The 19,825-nt window shown below is 54.2% G+C and overlaps 3 protein-coding genes across 4 annotated transcripts; 2 read left to right on the top strand and 1 right to left on the bottom strand.

The window, feature by feature from the left end:
- Nucleotides 1-82: 82 nt before the first annotated feature.
- On the top strand, nucleotides 83-6,130 carry LOC140662200 (sodium-dependent phosphate transport protein 3-like). Of its 2 annotated transcripts, XM_072885366.1 has the most exons (12): nucleotides 83-290; nucleotides 593-742; nucleotides 1,060-1,232; nucleotides 1,463-1,696; nucleotides 1,802-1,889; nucleotides 2,277-2,363; nucleotides 2,745-2,863; nucleotides 3,078-3,239; nucleotides 3,444-3,576; nucleotides 3,662-3,809; nucleotides 4,113-4,203; nucleotides 4,743-6,130. In XM_072885366.1, exons 2-12 carry the CDS (start codon nucleotides 646-648, stop codon nucleotides 4,872-4,874), a joined length of 1,464 nt encoding a protein of 487 aa, XP_072741467.1. In that variant the 5' UTR covers nucleotides 83-290; nucleotides 593-645; the 3' UTR covers nucleotides 4,875-6,130. The 2 variants fall into 2 exon arrangements, with proteins under 2 accessions (XP_072741467.1, XP_072741468.1); XM_072885367.1 differs by lacking the exon at nucleotides 83-290 and having other exon boundaries at nucleotides 601-964.
- Nucleotides 6,131-6,295: 165 nt separating this feature from the next.
- On the top strand, nucleotides 6,296-10,006 carry RPL11 (ribosomal protein L11). Its single transcript, XM_072885369.1, has 6 exons — nucleotides 6,296-6,434; nucleotides 6,824-6,974; nucleotides 7,395-7,501; nucleotides 7,898-8,029; nucleotides 8,816-8,926; nucleotides 9,927-10,006. The coding sequence occupies exons 1-6, from the start codon at nucleotides 6,429-6,431 to the stop codon at nucleotides 9,954-9,956; spliced, it is 537 nt and encodes a 178-aa protein (XP_072741470.1). The 5' UTR covers nucleotides 6,296-6,428; the 3' UTR covers nucleotides 9,957-10,006.
- A 1,576-nt stretch (nucleotides 10,007-11,582) lies between these two features.
- On the bottom strand, nucleotides 11,583-19,749 carry LOC140662198 (kelch-like protein 31). Its single transcript, XM_072885360.1, has 4 exons — nucleotides 19,657-19,749; nucleotides 19,112-19,163; nucleotides 15,001-16,212; nucleotides 11,583-13,577 (listed from the first exon to the last, which is right to left on the bottom strand). The coding sequence occupies exons 3-4, from the start codon at nucleotides 16,188-16,190 to the stop codon at nucleotides 12,845-12,847; spliced, it is 1,923 nt and encodes a 640-aa protein (XP_072741461.1). The 5' UTR covers nucleotides 16,191-16,212; nucleotides 19,112-19,163; nucleotides 19,657-19,749; the 3' UTR covers nucleotides 11,583-12,844.
- Between the last annotated feature and the right edge of the window lie 76 nt (nucleotides 19,750-19,825).

Raw genomic sequence — 19,825 nt, 5'->3', positions numbered from 1 at the left:
GGCGGGGCGTGGCCTAGCGGCGGCGGGGCGAGGCCCGGGGTGCGGGGGGAGGGGGTGGGGGGGTGTGTGCGTGCGTCTGTCCGTCCGTCCGTCCCACTCCTGGCCTGGTTCGAGGCCCGGCGTTGCGCCGTCCCACCTGCGTCCCTGACCGGCAGGATCCCCAATCCTGCCGCAGCACGTGAAATCCTGAAATCCCAAATCCTTCCCGCTACCCGCCCCGGGACACGGCCCCAGGAGACCCACGGCCCCGTCGGTCCCCTCTGGGCTGGGGGAGACGCCTCTCCCCGGAGGTGAGCTACCCCGGGGGGACGGGGAAGGAGCCTCCCTTTGCACCAGCCGAGGGAGGGCAGCGGGTACCCCCCGGGCGTCTGCAGGAGCACCCCGGGGTGGGAGAGACCCCGCTGCCCTGCTAGGCTGTTGTGGTTGAGGGTTATAAACCATGGGTGCAAGTAAGGGGGTCCCAGTGCAGGCGTCTGCAACCGGCAGCCTGCTCTGCTCTCGCCGTGCCAGTAACAGCGTTGGGAAGAAATGCCAGGGCTCACTGCCTGGCTGCTCCCGTGTTCATTGATATTTGAGATTCACTTCCCAACAGGGCTGGACGTTATCTTGAGGAGAAGCAGGCAGCAGCATTGCAGGCAGGAGAGGATGCAGCGCCACGTGGACAACACGCAGGCAGGGGACGGGCCGGAGGCAGAGCAGGACGAAGCCCCTCTGCTTGCCCAGCAGCCCTCCTCCCGCACAGGTAAAGCCGCTCCCTGGGGAGCAGCGGGCTGAAGCGCGTCCTCAGCAGGGCCCGGGAGCCAGTGACATGTCCCCTCCATCCTTCGGCAAGCCTGCTCTTCTTCCTGCCCCTCCATTCTCCTTCTGAAGATACAAACTGCCATCCCTTCAGAGGAGGAGGGCCGGGGCTTAGTGGTAGATGTCTGGAGGGTACCTGGACAGAGCCATTTGTTGCTGCAGTAAGGTGATTGCCTGGCGACACGGATCTGTAGGAGGGGGTGAGAGTTAACCCGTGGCCTCTCTGACCAGCCCTGGTTTGTGGGCGCTCTCCCTCCCCAGGGCTCTGCTCCGCTCGCTGTGGCCTGGCCCTGGTCCTGCACGTCTCTCTCTTCATGGCATACGCGCTCCGGGTCAGCCTCAGCATCACCATCGTTGCCATGACTAACAGCAGCCATCCCCACGGCTGGTCCGGCAGCGCTCCCCATGGCTCCTACCCAGGATTTGCTCAGGGCGTAAGTGGAAAGCAGATGCAGATAACTGAAAGACGCTTCCTGGGCTCAGTCCGCTCCTGCTTTTGCATGAGGACAGACTTGGAAGCTGCAGAGAAAAGCCTTGAGGACAAGGGGGGTGAAGGAGCAGAGAGCTCAGTTTGTTGTACTCAGGGTTGCTTCTCCCCTTCTGGAGGAGTCTGCACCTGGAAAACAGAGATCTCTGTCTGACAGACATGTTCTGTCTCCTCCAGGCCCCCGTGTACAACTGGAGCCCTGAGACTCAAGGAATCATCCTCAGCTCCTTCTTCTATGGCTACAGCCTCACGCAGGCGCTGGGCGGGTACTGCTCGGGACTGTTCGGGGGGAAACCTGTCCTAGGCAGCGGGCTCCTGCTCTCCTCCGTGCTCACCCTCCTCATGCCCCGAGCAGCAGAGCTCGGCGTGAGCTTCCTCATCGGGCTGCAGGTGCTGCTGGGCTTGGCTGAGGTCAGTTGTGGCTCCAGGTGCTTCCAGGCTACAAAACCTGCTCTGATTATCCCTAGCTGCACTCCCCGTGTCCCTTCCCTCCATGCTCCCTGTTATCCTTTGCAGGGGGTGATATTTCCAGCTCAATACACGCTCTGGGCAAAATGGGCCCCTCCGCTGGAGCGCAGCAGGCTCATGAACGTCGCTGATGCTGGTAAGACACAAGGACTTTTCCCCACCACCGATTCAGTAAGTGCAGGACCTCCTATCACCCCCTTCTTTCCAAGCCAGTCCTTGTAGCAGCTTCAAGTTCAAGGCCGTGGGTCCTTGGCAAAGAAGCGTAGCAGCGTTCAGCCTTTCCGCCTCTCTTCCTCCCATCCTGTGTCTTCTGTCTCCGGCTCAGGTCAGCTTGAGGCAGGAGAGGGAACCTGGACACTGAAGGGAGCAAACCTGGATACAAGGGTGCTTGTTTGTACAGGCGCTTCATTTGTGCCACCACATTTTCCCATCATAAATCAGACTGGAGGCTGTAGGTCTGTCCCACTCGCCACTGGTCACACAAAGTCTCATTAAAATGACTCTTCTGGTTTCTGATCCCTAGGATGCACTTTTGGGTCTTTCTTTGCTCTCCTTGTGGCTGGGATCATCTGCCAGAATCTGGGGTGGCCTTTTGTCTTCTACATCTTTGGTGAGTGATGGCCCATCCTGTCCCTCTACTCCAACCCCGCTGCAGATCGTTTGCTGGCAGAGCTCCCAACAGTTCCCCATCAGAGCCCTGTGGGACCAGCTCCGTCTTTACTAGTCCCACACAGAGCTCTGGGCTCCCCTCTCACCTGCCAGGCCAGAAGAAGCCATTTTGCTGGGGTACTATTAGGGAAAATGCCTTTGCTGAACCTTTTGTGCCATCAACTCGGCCCCTTCCACTGTGAGCAATGGGTTAAGGGGAGTTCTCCCTTTCCATCTTCCTGCACTCGCCGTTTCGCTAGCACCAGCCTCCATCCCCCTGGCTCTCAGCTCTGCCGCAGCTCGCCGTAAGAGGAGCTGGCACTGAGAGCCACGTTCCTCGCAGGTGGCGTTGGCTGTGCCTGGTGCCTCTGCTGGTTCCTCCTCGTGTACGAGGACCCTGCACATCACCCATGGATTAGTGCCGGGGAGCAGGAGTACATTGTGTCGTCGCTGGCTCACCAGGTACACACAAACCTTTTAACCACGACTGACCACGCTGCAGACGCTGTGGCAAAGGGACTGCTCTGAGTCAGTTCAGCTGGGCTCCTTATACAGCGGCCAGGGTTAGTCCCAGTCTTCTCAGCAGCAGGTGGAGAGGCTGAGGAAAGCCTGGACAGCCTGCCCAGGGGATGGGAAACAGGAATGGAGGCACTGGCTGATGTTTTATTCCTTCCAGGGCAGCTGTCATGGCTGCTCCCTCCCACTTGTGGCCATGGCTAAATCACTGCCTCTTTGGGCGATCACCATTGCCTGCTTCTGCACGGACTGGCTGTTCTACATGCTGCTGACCTCCATGCCCACGTTCATGAGCAATGTCCTCCACTTTGACCTCAGAGAGGTGAGTGCTGCCCTGCAGCTGAGGCTGGTCCCTGCAACAGCGACGGGACTTGGTCCCTCTGTAGGCTGGGAACATGGAGGTTCCTCAGGGACATCTCTTCCTGAAGACTGGTGGCTCTGGGACCAAGGGAGCTGCAGTCTTGGAGGTCTTGGCTCCGTTCCTTCATGCCATGGACGTGACAATGCCTTGTTCTCTGCTCTGCAGAATGGGCTCCTCTCCTCCCTGCCTTATGTTGGGAATGGGCTGGGGCACATCCTGGCTGGGCTGCTGGCTGATTTCCTCTTGGCCAGGCGGGTGCTTGGCACAGCAGCTGTCAGGAAGCTCTTCTCAGCACTCGGTAAGGACAAGCTTTCATCTGCCATCCAGCCTTTCCAACACACTTGTGTGGCCTGTTATAAAACACATCCCCTTTTCCTCCCAAGGGATGCTGCTCCCAGCCATCTTCCTGGTGGCTGTGCCTTATATTGGCTGCAGTTCCACAGTGGTTGTGGTCCTTCTAACGCTGGCCTTGACAATAATCAGCATGACAGGGGCAGGCATCAATATTAACCACATCGATATAGCGCCCAGGTAAGTGGGTCTGACCTCTGTGCCGTCCCTGGCTCTGCGTCCTTACTGTTCCAAATCCCCCAAGGCTTCTGCAACTCCTACTCTCCCTTCCCTTATCTTCTGTAGCTGGTGGCATTGTAAGCTAAGGAGTAAAATAAAGGCTTAAAATCCCCCCCAGTCTTGCAGGGAAGATCCTAGCGTTGCTCAGCACGACAAGCAGTATTCATGCAGATGCGGGAAGGGACTGGCAGCACTTACTTCTCTCCCTTCCTGTGACAGTTTTCTCTCTGCCTCACTCAGGAAACCTTTGCTTCCTCTCCCCAGATATGCAGGGTTCCTGCTGGGTATCACCAATACCTTTGGCATAGTCGCAGGAATTATTGCTCCTACCACAGTTGGACTTCTTGTCAGCCAGGTAATTTGGGGACACAAAGCACAAGCACATCCCTGGAAGAAAACACAAGTCTGCTCTCAGAAATGGATTCCTTTCTTTGCACTGAATCAAAAATTACTCCAAGCCAGCCCCGTCTCCCAACGAACACATGGGATGTAGCACCCGGCAAACCAGAGCTCTGGACCGTTTTGAGGACGTGGGGATGACTCAGAAAGCAGGAAGAGCTCCACATTGGGCCCCATCTGGATGTACTTAGAGATGGGGAGAGAGTCGAGGGAGTGGGGTGAGGGGGAAGCTCTGTGCCAGGCAGGAAAGCTTCCTGAATTCAGCACAGCACACAATGTTTCCAAAAATGCCAAGGCAGGAAATGCATCTCCAACAAGAAGGGATCTGGCATATGTCTTGAGTTGAGCAAAGCTCTTCTGTTGTTGGTACCACCAGCAAGCAGAGAGGATGGAGATGAGTTTAATGCCAGTGAACTGGGCAGCAGTAGTTGGGTGATCACCACATGGAGATAAAGGGAAGGGTGATACCGTTGTGGTCTGTTCTTGGCCCCCCAGGATCTCCAGACTGGCTGGAGGAATGCCTTCTTCATATCTGCAGCCCTCAACCTGTTTGGCCTGATATTCTACATAGCCTTTGGCAGCGGGACCATCCAAGACTGGGCTAGGGAGGACACCGCAGTGCAATGAGAGCCACAAGCACGGGAAGGTACACCAGGGAATAGGCTGCAAACGGGCACAGGTCAGGCAGGAGCCCCCTCCACTACCCTGCTCTCGCCTGCGCAGCAAAGCTCAGCCGTGCGTTCCTGCCTGCTCCTGGGGCCCTTGCAGCATCCTCAGGCGATGGCACGAGCTACGCAGCCCTGCCTGCACTCTGACTCTTGAAGTGCCCAGCACCTTCACCCAGCTCTGTCCACCTTCTGATCCCAATCTTCTCCCCTGGGGAGGCACCAGCCCTTCGACCCGTGATACCTGCTGTGCATGTAACCCTGCCCTCAGCCTTTGCCCCGGGAAGGAACGCTGCAGCCTGGACAGATCCTAAACGGGATCCACAGAGAGCTGGTAAAGCTGGTTGTCAGTTTGTAAGGAGCCTGCAGCTGTTTCCAGCACAACTGTTCTTAGATTAAGTAAATCGATAATGAAGTAGTAGAGTAACGTTACTTTTTAACTAGCAGCTTCTCACACCCTCTGCACAGAGACTCCTAACACTTTTTTTCTCTTCTTAATGAGACAAACTGATTATTCATTTATCCTTTATCCCCTTTTAGAAGCAACTGGGGCAAAAAATAAGTGAGGGCATTACAGAGTTCAACCTGGCAGCCTTGAGCACAGCCCCTGGGAGACAGGGAAGGGGAGAGAATCATAGAATGGTTTGGGTTGGAAGGGACCTTAAAGATCATCTAGTCCAACCTCCCAGGCAGGGAAAGCCTTGAGCTGGTGTCATCCTTACTGAGCGACAGCCTCATTGCAAGCATTCAGCTCAGGACATGGCCACTGAAAGAGATGTTTGGACCCAAAAAGGGGTGTGAATTTGGCTTGCCCCCTTCCCAGGGAAGCTGTGTTATGCTCTGCTTCCAGCTGACCGCAGCGAGAGAGTGGGCTGTAAGTCAAAATGGTGCAAAAAGAGGATCCAGATCCCAGGCAGAGATCTGAAACCTGCAAACGCTTCCCTGAAAGAGTGAAGCAAAATTGAAATATGTTCCCAGGTCTGGTTCAAGGAACTCAGGGGCATGGGAAGGGCGGGGGAGAAGCTCCAGGAGCCAGGCTTGGGTAAGCTACACGCGATGCTGCTTGGGAATGGAGAAGGTCCAACACCTTCTGGTGTGGCATCTCCCAACAAAACCGCTACGGCTCATCCCTCCCGGCCTCAGCGGCAGAGCAGGGCTCCTGGCAGGACCGCAGCCCCCTCTGCCACCATCTTGCCCCAGCGCACTCCGGAGCGAGCCCCACGGCGGAGGCAGCAGCTGACGGCGGTGGAAGCCGGGCCCTGGTCCCGGCCCGGCTGCGGGGCACGGGGTGAGGGCGGGCGGCCCCTCCGCACTCCCGTCCCCACGGGCCTGGGGGACAAAATGGCCGCGTGGGCTCCCCGGGGACCCACGCCCGCCCGCGGTTGTCCCGGCAACCGGCCGCGGCGCAGCGCCGCCCTCCGGCCGCCAGGGGGCGCTGGCGGTGGCACCGCCCTCTCCCGCGCCGTCCCATAAGACCCCGCGGCAGCGCCCGGCTGATCTCTTCCCCGCCCCCATCATGGCGGTGAGTGCCGGGGCCCGAGGGCCGCGGGCAGGCTGTGCCGTCTCTATCCGCCGCCATCCGCCCTCGGCGGGGCACGACTGGGCCACGGCCCGTGCGGGCGGGAGCGGGGGAGGCCGGGAGGGAGAGCAGCGGGGTCGGTATGGGCAGGGAGGAGCCGGAGGGCCGCCCTGGGGAAGCGGCTGCCATGATAGGCCGCGGCCTGCCCGGTGGCTGGGCCGCCGCGGTGGTGCTTGAGAGGGGGCCGCGGCGCTGGAGTTCGCCCCCGGGTTGGAGCAGGGCTCGGTGTCAGGCTGCGGTAGCGGCCTGGCGAAGCCTTCTCCGGGCGCTGGGGCAAGCGGTGGGCTGTCTCCCGGGTGCCCCCCATTAGCCTCCGTGTCGTTTCTCCACAGCAAGACCAAGGTGAAAAGGAGAACCCCATGCGGGAGCTGCGCATCCGCAAGCTCTGCCTCAACATTTGCGTTGGGGAGAGCGGGGACAGGCTCACCCGAGCGGCCAAAGTGCTGGAGCAGCTGACGGGCCAGACCCCCGTCTTCTCCAAAGGTGAGGGGTGGGTTTTCCAAGGGGGGCTGCGGGCTGCAAAGGAGCAGTTTGTTTTCTGGCTGCAGCAGTGGTTGTTTTTCTCCCTCTCCTGAGCATGCAGAGGGGGAAGTGGCAGTGTGGTTCCCAGGGAAGAGGCTCCTTGGCAGAGCCAGTGTGGGGAGGTCTGCTCTGATTTGGGCCTTGTTGTGAGAGTCGGGGGCCGTAAATATTCAGGTGCTGGTGGTCGTTTCTGCCAGGTCAGTTCTGCCTCCAGACTCAGGCTGCTGCTCTGCCCTCATCCCCAAAGAGGGAATGTGTGGTTGCCTTGGTTCTTTTTTTCTTTCCTTTAAAGTAATTTCTTTGGTGTTCTTAAGCAAGCTCTGAATCCCCCGAGTGGGAATTCTTTGAATAGCCTCTAAGTGTAATTATTGCGGCCTACAGCACGATACACTGTAAGATCCTTTGGCATCAGGAGAAACGAGAAGATTGCTGTTCATTGCACGGTTCGCGGGGCCAAAGCAGAGGAGATTCTGGAGAAGGGGTTGAAGGTGAGAATTTGGCTGGTCTGGATGTTTGATTTGTGAAAGAACAAAACTTAATCCATACCAACTGAAAAGATGTATGCTTTGAAATGTTGCATCTGATCTAGTTACAAGTCGGTCTTGGATGTTAAGGGTTGGGGTAGCAGCTTTGTCTGATACGCAGGCTGCTGTGTTTGTGCTGCTTCATCCTTATTTAAGAGCTAGTGGGTGCAAGTTGCTGCTTTCTCTTGAGGTTCTGTCTGTGCTGCTGTGATTTATGAGCAGGCTGTGGGAGCAAAATCTTGGGGCTAAAGACTTGGTAGCATGTGAAAAGTTGTGGGTCTGGCAGCAGTTGGAACACACAGGACTACTTATTCTGTTTGCAGTCAGTAATGAAATAGTGACTGACAATAAATGTTTCAGGTGCGAGAATACGAGTTGAGAAAAAACAATTTCTCAGACACTGGGAACTTTGGCTTTGGAATCCAGGAGCACATCGATCTGGGGATTAAATACGATCCCAGTATTGGTATCTACGGCTTGGACTTTTACGTGGTGCGTATTCCCCGCTTCCTTGCAGCTACGGGGCTTGTGTGAAGGCTCTAGAAGGAACCTAGAATGATAACTGGCTCACGTTAACTTGCTGCCCGGTGCTGGAAGATGGAAAAATGTCATCAAAATCCAAGTCTAAACTGAGATTCCCAGGCCTGCTGTAAAATCCTTGATTTATGACGTGTCTCAGAAAGCCTCTTCAGAAGCAAATACTGTTGCTCTTACTGGTACTCCTGGGATAACGCTGAAACAGCTGTGTTAGGTTTGGGGAAGGAAGGAGCAGCAGGGGCTTTAGGAATGCGGACTGAAAGACGGGCTGCATTGCTGGAAGATTCTCCCCGCGTTTAGAGGGCTGGGGATGGGTCATGTCGCGGTGGTGGCTGGCATGTTTGAGTTGTTCCATTCTGCTGTGCCTCACTCTAAATCTCTGAAATAGAGGGAAGCTGTTCCATACATGTTAGCAGTGCTGTTCAGTGTATCTTTTCTCAAGAGCTGAGGCCTCTGGGTATGGAGTAGTGAATCTTCCACACCCATTTTGGTTTCCCTAATCAGTGTATGGTGCTAAGTTGTCCAGCCTAGGAGCTGTTGCTGTCAGTTTACCTGGCTGCTCAGAAGTTACTTAGTTTGCAGTTTACATTGAGGCTGTAGAGGATAACGCTCTCAGTCTTGAATGTGACTCAGACAACAAGATGTTTCTGATTGTAGCCTTCCCTCCTAGAAAACTGTTAAGTTTAAGAAAATAAATAAATGCCAGAATGAAATAGTGCTGTTGCTCTCCTCTCCTGGCAGGTGCTGGGCAGGCCTGGTTTCAGCATTGCTGACAAGAAACGCAGGACTGGCAACATTGGAGCCAAGCACAGAATTGGAAAGGAAGAAGCCATGCGCTGGTTTCAGCAAAAGGTAAAGTCCATCTTTATTTTTGTATCCCAAGAGATTCCTAGCAGGTATCGGCAAAATGCTTTGCTGTGGAAGGACTGGAACAAGTCACTGGGCAGGAGATCTTGATCCTGCTTAAATGCTTAAATCATTGATTTTTGCTGCTCTGGGGCAGTAGAAGCTGCATTTGAGCATGAGTGCTGTTCATGCCCCTTATTTTGTGTGCTGAGCTGAAAGAGCAGCTCTTGCAGGATAGCTGGAAGTATCAGCTCTTGTGTAAATCTGTCTCCCATGGTTTTTGGAGGTGCTCTGTGTGCGTGGAGAACAAGTGACAAGGCAGGGTTAGGATTTGTTTATCTGACACAGCTCCTAGCTCAGCTGCCAGACTTAGAGGATGGAGCGATCCAAATAAAACAAGTTATTGGGTTTATCTGTCCATAGCGCGCTCTGACACAGACTGGATAATGAATGGGAGATGCTGAAAGCTTGATTGGAAATTCTGGGAGATGGGGACTACTGATACTTTTTTCCGAGGAGGAAGGGGTGGGCAGTCTGTCTGGACGCTCTTTACTGGCTACTCTGCCTGGATCTACACTGGCCACACCCTGCACAGGGTGGGCCCCAGCCTGCTCCTGCTGAATGGCTTTTTTTCCTCCCTTATGCCCGGTTCTGCTTGCTGTGACATAGTTACCTGCAGGGGCCAAATTCCGGGACTGTAAAAGAGATGAGTGTAGTTCTGGTCAGATGAGCCTGTGAAGGGTGGGGCTTCTTGTTTCGCTGGGCTGATGAGCGGAGTTTAATGCTTATCTGAACAAAGCCCCGCTTGGAAGTTAACAGCACAGTAGCAAAGTAGACAGGCAGTTAGCTGCTCACCTAGGAGAACTGGTGTTTCTTGTCAGTGTTATCTGTCTGGCTTGGAATGAACATGATGGCTCAGTTTTCACCACCGCGGTACTGCACCTTTACCTGACAATGCTTTCTCACTTGGTTCTTTCTCTCTTTTTTTTTCCCCCTGCCCTCACAGTATGATGGCATCATCCTTCCTGGTAAATGAGCAGTTCCTGTTACCAAAAAAAAAACCAAATAAAATTTTCTAACCCCTAACTTCTGTTGTGAATTTTGTGGGGGTTCCTTCTGACCTGGGAAGCTGCTGGGAACAAGGGTCACTCACACTGACAAGGCAGCAGAAAGACATGGACTGATGCTGCGCACTTGAAGAGAATGTGGTGTTCTCCAGGAGCAGGTGTTGGATTTGCATGGATACAGTCTCCACTTCTGGACTGTCCAACTGCACAAATAATGTGTAGAACTTTTACTAGAGTCTGCAGGTGGGTGTAGAAGAAGGGGGGCGGGGGGGGAAAAAACCCCATGCTTTTTGACCACTGGAGTTGTAGAGCAGAATTTCTGGAGGGTTAAACTCCTGAGGGGAACTAAGTAAGTCAGCGTGCTGGTTCTGATCCTCCACAGGCCAACCTGCAGTCTTAAGGGCAGTCTGCCTTTTAATGAACGAGGGATTCTGAATTAGCAGAAGAAATTTGGTTGCTCTAGGAACTATTGGGAGTGCAAGTTCAATAGGAAGCCAAAGGAAATGGCACATGTACCCTCTTAATAAAGCAGAGCCATAAAGCCAAAATGAGGCTGAGGGTTTTTGTCTAAGCAAGCATATGACAGGACTGGTTGGAAGGGGCTGAGGGGATGGGCAAGGCCTGTGGTGCTGGCAGTGCCGGGGGACTGGTGAGGGTGCTGAGATGAGCCAGCAGAAACCCCTGATCCGTGCTGCTTCTGTGGGTAGTGTGAGTGACCTTGAGTGCCTGTTCCTGCAGCTGGTAGAGTTGTTTCTACCCCACAGATTGTGGTGCTCTCAATGTGCTGCAGAAATCCTGAAGCAATTACTGGATGTGCTTGGAATGGAGAGGATGAATCTTGACTGGTTTCTTAAAATGTTTCAGGAGTGTGAACTTACACTGCTGTAATTACACAGCCAGTTAGTTTTCCCCTGCAAAGGAACAGCCTTTATTGTTTAAAGAGAAAATCCCCTGCAGGACAATACAGCTCACGCAAGTGGAGTTCAGCAACACCCTTGCCTCTGCCTCTAGTGTTAGGTCCTCTCCTGCATCTTACAGTAAAAAGTTATAATAAAATCAAGGAACAAACTTGCTTCCATACAAGACTGCACACGCTCTGCCATCAGTGATTGTGCATTGTTGTCTGAAAGACCAGACTGTTCCCTTGTCCAGCCTGTTTGGAATTGTAAACCAGGGGAGGTTGCCAGCGCTGTTCAGGACTGAGCCCATCCAAAATACACAGAGCAGTGTGTGCTGCACATGCTAAAATACACAGAGGAAGGTAGAACTTGAACAGAAATTATCTTCTGCCTCAGTATAGCTTTATGCTTGATGTGAACTCTTAATTGAGATTGTGAATTCTCAGAGAAAGAGCAATACCTTTATGTGAACTGTAACTACTGCAAGCTGCTGAGTTCTGGTGAGTTGTGAAAGGAAGTGACAACCAGCCTGCTTTGCTGAAGCTCTTGTCTTGGCATCTTCAGGGTACGTCGGGGTTCCCTTGAGCAGCTCATTGGCTTCCTGGATGCGATTTCACTGTGTTGTGCAAAAAAGACCGGAACAAAACCAAAGGTGTTTGCCTGGATGCTCATCAGCGCGTAGCTGCCTTGACCTGAGACGAAGGTGGTGAGTCAGTCTAGGATCACATGTGAATGTGCTCCAGTAACAGGACCTGTTAGCAGAAGATGCTGGCCTCAGCATGTGACTCTTGTGTGATGTCTTGTAATGACTGAGGGTTTGAGACCAGGAAATAGCCTTGCCTCCTGCTCATCACAGGTTCTTGCTGCTCGAGGCTGTGTCTCAGACCCACCGGGGCAGGGTTTGGAGTGCTGTGGTGTGGTTTGTCCCGATGTACTCGGCCCAAGAGCGTGACTCTGCTCTGCAGTGCTGTAAGGGGGATCTGCAGCCCCTGGGCCCTCTGAAAGGGCAGCCAGGGTTTTAATAAAGACTGGTAACTGTCTCACTCGGATGCAGTGACAGGGAGGGACCCCAGGCACTGAGCAAGTGCTTGCCCCTGGAAACTCAAGTTTCCTAATCACTTCTTTTACAGGTCAGACTCTGCTTTTACAGTAATGGGGAAGCGCTGACTGAGTTAAAAACCAAGCTGTCAGCTTGATGGTACAAGTAACAGGACCTGGCTAGGAATATATCTGCGGGAGCTCCTGGTTTAGACATGAAGGGCTTCTGCTCCAGCTGATACTTATTTTCAGGGCACCATTTGCCTCTCAAATCTCTTGGAGTCTCATAGCATCCTCAGGGCACTTCCCCAATTCCCTCAGCTTGAGCTAGAGCACAGCACTTGGAAGAGCAAGAGATCTTGGTGAGTTGCTCCAAAAGATCTCTTCCTTGCTATCAAGATTCACTTTATTCCTGGTCTGAAGGTGTCTAGCTTCAACGAGTAAATATTAAATGTCTTTCCCTTGAACAAATGCTACGTGAGCAACAGGGTCTGTTCTAGACCTGTCACTTTCTTGTACCTAATGCCAACACTACTGTTGTTTTGAAAGTGTCTCGTGATACTATTCCTACAGTAGAATTTCTCTTGTGTTATTCTAGGTTTTTTTCTTCTTTTTTTTTCCATTTTTTTCCAATCCATGCTGCAATACAGTGCTGCAGGCTGAGGAGAAAAGCTCTTCTGTCCTGCTTGCTTCCGTGTCTGTCCTGCTTGAGCAATCCCTGCTTAAGCTGTGGGATGGAGATGCAGGCAGCTCAGAAGACACTTTCCTAGAGCCCAAAACTTGCCGTGATGGAACAAGAGTGTTTGAGACTTTGCAGTGACTCCAAACATCAGCATGCCTCCCCATCCAGCTATCCCCTACTCCTCAGCTCTGTCTCCTTCCCTAGCTGCTGCCATAAGCTATGTGGCACCCAGGGCTCTTTACATGCTGGCTGCTGCCGAGGCCACAGAGCTGGGCCGGGACCCAGAGCTCGAGGAGCGTGGGAGGATGATAGTGCAGCATGAGACACCCACGGTGGCCTCGGGGAGGTCCTCGTCCTCGGCCCACTCATTGAGGTCAGGATTGTAGCACTGCACACATTTCTGATACCTCTTCCCGCTCTCGTTCCAGCCACCCACCAGGCACAAGCGCCCCTCCAGCAGAGCCACCCCGGCCGTGCTGACCCCCATGGGCAGGGGTGCCACGTAACTCCACTGCCCCGTCAGTGGGCTGTAGCACTCCACGGGCATCACGTCCACCCGCTCGCCCTGGGGACCCAGCTGGCTCCCACCCAGCACATAGGCTCGGTCAGCCACGGTGGCTGCGCAGTGCCAGCCCCGGGGGGTGCTGAGCCTTGCCTGCTCCCTCCAGGTGTCGGTGCTGGGCTCGTAGCAGCACACGGTGCGGGAATAGGCATGGCTGATGTAGCCACCAGTGACCAGGAGCTTGCCGTCGATGACGGTGGTGGCGTGGCAGCAGCGGGGCGTCTCCAGGCTTGCCTTGCTCTGCCAGCTGTTGGTGGTGGGGACGTAGCATTCGACAGATGCCAACGTGCCCTCGGCATTGCGCCCTCCGACAGCGTAGAGGAGCCCGTTGCAGGTGCTCAGGCTGAAGTGTGTCCTCCTGTGCTGCATGCTGGCCAAGTGCAGCCAGGTGTTGAAGCGTGGGTCGTACCTGGGGGATAAGGGCAGATCTGTCTGTCCAGGACTAGCATCAGAGCCATGGGGAGAAGTGGGGCCTGCCAAACGTGCCCTCGGAGGAGACAACTCGTGCTCTGGAAGACCCTCTCTCTCTCTCTTCTCCAGCAGTAAAAAAGCATCTGGACAGGCAGTACAGATGGAGACGACAGCACTGCACAGGACTGGATCCTACCTGTGACTGCTGGGGTTGTTGCAGCTCTAACCTTTGGGACGGCCCAGCATTGCTCCTGCTACCACAAGCTCCAGCCTGGCTTGGAAATGGCGAGTGCTACTGATCTGAGGTGTCCCCAAGCACTGTCACTGTCCCCTCTGTTGGGTCTTGGCAGGTGGAAGAAGACCTAGAGGAAGGCCTTCCCTGCCCACCCTGCCAGGCCAAAGCCAGGCACGTGATAAGAAGTCAGCTCCTTATGTGCCCACGAGATGGCAAAGGGAACTGCAACTGCTGTGTCCCCAAAGTGATGCCACAGGGACTACAGCCAGGCTGGGAAAGGTGGATAAGCTACTGGCCAGAAATAGAAAGGAGACCTGCCAGTGGGTCGCTGAAACCTCACTCGGTGCAGGAGAAAGAGCCCAATGACAGCTCCTAACCAAGGGGTGGTGAGCTGGGGCCGCAAAGGGCTGGCCTCGAGCGGTGCCAACAGTGTTACGTGTGGAGCCTCAGGTGGCTGAGCCAAGCCGTGGGCAGAGCCACTGGGAAGTTCAGGTTTAGGCTGCAAACAAAATACTGCATGTCAGGTTGCCATGGTTACTCCTCCTTTCTTTGAACAGTAATCCCTTGGTGATCCAGTGACAAGTTTATGGGGATTTAGGAAAGCAACCTTGTCGTTTAAATGATGAAGAGAGAAATGGAGGTGGAGAGAAGAAAACCTGAAGGGCAACAGGAATCCTACAGACAGTAAATCTACCGTAAAATGAATCCAAACAAACCAGAGACCGGGCTGAGGCTGGCACTGGCTGGAGGAACAGTGAGTGGGCGAAAAGGGAGCTGCCCAGAGTAACAAAATGGGTTACTTCTAAATAATGAGGGCTCCCATTTCTCCAGGAGCGTGGCAGCTTTGAAGAGGCCCTGCCTTGCCCTCATCCTGCACCGGCAGCAGAGCCCAGGTTCCAAAATCCCCAGGGGAGGCCCAGGCTGGGGTCATGCAGACCAAATCCCTGGAAGTGGTTTCCAGCTCTTGTGTCTCAGTCCAGCACCCTGTACTGGGCCTCGCTGCGTTTGTTCCTCCCTGGCAGCATTATCCCAGAGGCCAGACCTACGTCCCGGTTACTGATAGCAAAGAGGAACCTTTCTGACACGCTTGTCCCTCACCCCGTGCGGGATGCTGGGGCACAGGCAGACACAGCACAGCTCTAAACCCCTCCCCATGGTCTGTGTGGCCAGGTGGAGCCCATCTTACCTGCTCAGGCTGCTGACGGCATGCTTGGCCTGGTTCCTGGCATCGTTTTGGTCTTCACCACCCGCAACGTAGATGAATCCATCCATCACCACCACGCACTGGTTAAAACTTTTTGCTGGCATCTCCGTCAGCTTGTTCCAGTTTCCCTCTGCATCCCTGTAGCTGATCTCCCTGCTAAGAGCCTTCTCGGTCAAAGCTGGACGACCCCCAACTGTGACAAGGACCCTCTGGCCTCCCCGTATCCTGGTTCTCCGAGACTGAAGGCTGTTTTGCTGGTGGGGGAGCAGGTGGTAATTCATAGCATCCACGAGGAGCTTGTGGCACTGCGGGTCTTGCATCATGCGTGGCACAGGTTGCACATGGTTGACCAAGTCTGGAGCTGAGATTGTGCCGAATCGAATGTTGCTCAGGAGGTCAGCAGCATATCGAACCCGTTTTGGGTCAAACTCCAGCCATTTGACAGCAATCTGGAAGGCTGCAACCTCGCTGGGTATCTGCAGACCATCATCCATCAGCAGCTCATTGATCTGATCAAAGGGGAGTTTCATGAACTGGTCGGTCTTGGAGAACTCCAGGAAGTTTTCCCGGATGAATTTCCGGGTGGTGTCTTTCACCTGGTTGAGGCCGTAGGTGGCTGAGATGTTGGCGATGTACATGCAGTTCTCCACGGCCATCTCCCGAACGAGGAAGTCGCTGCACATGTTCAGCAGTGCCGACACCTGCAGCTGGGTGGCTGCGGCAATGGTGCTGCCGATGGTGTACAGTGAGAGGCTCAGCTTCCCTGTGTAGGCGTAGGTGATGACGGTGGTGAGGCCCAGTGGGGAGACATCATGGAGCTCCACCTGGTGCAGCTGAGGGTCTCTCTGCAGCAGGTGGTGGAAGTACTCACTGCAGGAAGCCAGGACGAGTTTATGCACCTCGAAGGACTTCGTTTTGGTGGCAATGGTGAAATCGCAGAGGAACCGCTTCTGGCGCATCTGGTTCATCCCCTCCAGAAGGCTGGCTCCGTGGTCCGGCGCTTCAACCTCCGTGGCCGTGCAGTGGAAGCCATTGGAGCTGCTGTCGTACAAACCATTCAAGTGATTGAGGTGTTCGACATCTAGCAAAGCATCTTCCACCGTCACCGGGGTGATGGATGCATCCTCTTTATCCACCTTGGGCTTCTTGGGGGTTTTCTTTTTGGGTGCCATCTTGGCAGGATCGGAACGGGACCTGGTGACAAAGGAGAGGTGAGGAGCCTTGTAGCAGGGGTACAGGTGTCCTTCTGCTCTTTAAGACATTCAGTTAAGCAAAGGAAGAACTCCCACTGATTCATATATTCTTTGGGTCAGGCCAAGGGAAGGATGGAAGCCGCCTCCCAAGCCCTGTACCCCGCTGAGCTGCATTAAAGGCATCAAGGGCCATGACTGCAAGAGGGGATCCTCAACTCTCAACCAGTACCAGCGCCTTCACCATGTTGACAAAGGACTGGGGATTTTGGGTAGTTGCCTTGGGAAACTGGGAGCACCCACTGGTTCCTGGAGTGTGGAGCTGTGCTCGGCGCCACTGACAGCTCCACTGTCTGGGGTGACACAGACTCCAGGTAGAACGAGGGGGTGATCGCAGGGTGTGTTTTGCCTGACTCAAGCGCACGTCAGATGGGATGAATCAAGTCCCAGCAGCTCTGACGGAGGTTCCCACACAGCAGCGAGGTAAGATGAAGCCCAGCATTGCAGGACCACATAGAAGAGGGTGTTCATTTCCCCGCCCAGGCCCTTGGGCACGGCAAGGCACTGCTGGGTAACCAGTAGGGCCAGCTGTCCTTTGGGGTGACCGGTTCAGAGTGCAGGTGAAGGGGAAAAAAAAAACAACAACAAAATTTCAGCTTTTGAATGTTCCCAAATTCCAGCTTGAAACTCCCGTCTGAAACTCGGCAGTGACCTCAGCTCCTCTGAGGGAGCTCGGAGCAGCCAATATATGAGGGAACAAATCTGCCGACCAGAAATAGCTGTAACTGCACTGTCTCACATGTCTGGGTACTGTTTATTACGCTTGGCCATAAAGATCAGGTTTCTTGGAACTGAGTAATCAGCTCGTATTTAGCACCGGGCAAAGAAGGGGGGCATTATGAGACTTTAGCAAAAATATGGAGAAGGGAAAAGTTTAGTAGAAGTCCCTGCCAGGAAAGAGGATTCAGGGCTGAGTTCGAGGGGGAGAGCAGCAGGGCTGGCCCGGCTGAGCTCAGCTGGCTGGGGTGAGCAGAGGGAGTAGGGATGACACAGATACCCGCAGACCCTGCTCTCTCCTGGCTTTACACAGAAGCCAAGCGGATTCAGGAGAAAAGTCCCAGGCACTTGAGCCATCCCTGGTATTGTGGTGTTTCATGGGGCTACCACAATTTACACCACTGAGGGCTCATCTATCACAGTGTCATATCCTGGAGCGGGCATCAGTCCTTCTGAAACTGGGACGCAAATGCCACTCTCTCTGCGTGTTTGGACATGAAACTGTTTCTGACACCCAGCTCAGGATTGGGAAAAGGAACTAGGATTTACCCTTTCAGAGCAACAACACTTTGATGTTTCCAAACATGCATTTTGTTCAGACTATCCATTCCCCAGGAAAATTTGCAGTTTCAGCTTTTCAGCTGGATTTGAAGTGACAATATAGGTTAAATATTGGAATTTCCCAGGAAATGAAAATATTTTTCCAGGCCTTCTCTCCAGATGCCTCACGGGATGAGAGCTGTACCTCTCTGCAATACAATATTGCAAAAACCTCCTTGCAGCAGCAAGGAGGGCAAACCCAAAGAGAAGCAGGACTTGTCCTGGAGGAAGGTGGCCATCCTGCTGCCCCCATGCTGAGACCGGTCCCAGCAGGATGGGTGCCAGGTTGAGGTCTGCAACCTGCCAGGGCAGGAGGGTTTGGCCTTGTGACATAAGTGACCTGGGTGTCAGCTCCCGCTGGGCTGCGCTGAGGATCTGGCTGATCCCTTCGGCTCCCCAGACTGCCCTGATTTTGGCCTTTTTTTACAGAAACAAGCACAGTATCTGCAGAAAGCCGCTGTTTCTGTCCATAAAACTGCTCACCCTCCTTTCATGAGCTCCAGACCCCATTTTAGAGAGGTGACACCAGTGCTCAGCAGCTCCTGTGGGCCTGGTGTGGAGCCCAGCATCACAGCTGGGCAAGCTGATTTCCGAAAGCCTTCTTAACTCCTTCTGGAAAGCCCAGCAATGCAGCTGGCTTTCTCCATCCCCTGTCCACTCCACTCAGGAGTCAAGGCGGAAGTTGTTCTGGGATAAAACAGAGGTCTTCTAACTGCATTACACTTCACACAAGTACAGCGGAGCTGTGAGAAGTTTTAGGCTCATATTGATGTCCGTGGGATCCTGCCTGTCCCCTTTGGGCACCTTTGACAGACTCCGATTTGAAGCACGTGTTCATGTTATTCCAGTGTCTGGCTGCAGGAGGGCAGACCTTTACTGCCTGCAGTTAACTTAAAATGGGACATCATTGCTCCTTCTGATTGAAATACCACTGTTGTGACTTGAAGGGGATTATTTTTCCTACAGATTAATCCTGGCTGCTGGATTAATCTAGGGAGCTGGAATGGTTTGAAGAGATTTCAAAGGGCCCAGACAGAAAGGAGGGAAGACAGGGCTTTTTTCTAGTAGTTTAAACTTCTCTTAAAAGACAGTAGTTGTCCTTACATCCTCTCAGTGCTGCTAATCTCAGCCCTGCACCATATTACTGAGCTAACAGCAAAGCAGGACCTACGCTGGGTGATACTGTGTCTTCAGAAAGTTATGGCAAGCTTATTTTCTTTAATATCTAACCAAAGAGACAGACTCCCTCTCCTTTACCTCTGGTGTTCCCAACCCTGTGTTCAAGCAGGGTCTGAGACACAGCAAACACCGGGCTGGCCTGGAAAACTACCTGGACACTGCAGCTCTGGGTACTATTTTGCTGCCAATAATTCCTCCAGCCCCATTTTAGAAAACAACAAAGCCTTTTCCCATGCCATTATTTCCATTATTCAGCAGTTCCTGTGCCCTACGCAAGGTCTCTGCAAATCCTGCTAGGCGAGCCCTGGTTCTCCATGACTCATCTATAGGTTGGGTCTGCTCCTTACCTTGCTGTTAAGACCGGTTAGTCCAAGGGGAAGCTCTGACCAGCACAAGGCTCTGCAGGTTGAGAGACAGAGACCCTCAATTTTCCCCACGCAACATCCTCCTCCCTTCCCTCCCCTCCCCTCCCAGCCAGCTGACTGCTCTTATCACTTCTACATTTACAGCAGGCTTTGGGGTGATGCAAGGACAGCCACCCTCAGCCGAGTCCCGAGAGACATGGAAAGGGCTGGATTCAGGTAGTGCTGCTCCGGCCAAGGGCATCGTCGCAGCCAGCAACAGGAGAAGGCAGTAAACCAAAGGCCGGGCATGATTACCTGGCCACTGCCAAGGGAAAGGCAACAAGGAGGCAGCCAAAGGCCTGGCTCCACCCCAGAGGGGTTCACCAGGGAGCTGGGGGGGACATCGCCCTCCTGATGCACTCTCCTGAGTGAGTGGAGGGGACAACAGCTCCAGGTCCCGGCCTGAGGAGCCCCCGGCCTGGGCAGCTGCGGTCCTGCTCAATTTGCCTTTGACCACGAACGAATCTAAAAACCTACTTTCCACTCACTCCCAACAGCCATGGTGGAGCCGTTGGCAGGCAACAGGAATAGGTATGAAGGGACATTTGTCTCAGGAAAGGCTGTCCTGACCACTGTGGGGCCACAGATGGCACCACTGCCCCAGTGAGGGGCGGCCATGGCGGCCGCACTCCCCTCAGCAGCGCTCTGCCAGCACTC

This window comes from Ciconia boyciana, chromosome 21 (genome assembly GCF_034638445.1).
Source record: "Ciconia boyciana chromosome 21, ASM3463844v1, whole genome shotgun sequence".
In the NCBI taxonomy this organism is placed as follows: domain Eukaryota; kingdom Metazoa; phylum Chordata; class Aves; order Ciconiiformes; family Ciconiidae; genus Ciconia; species Ciconia boyciana.
This window is presented reverse-complemented; position numbering and strand designations above follow the sequence as displayed.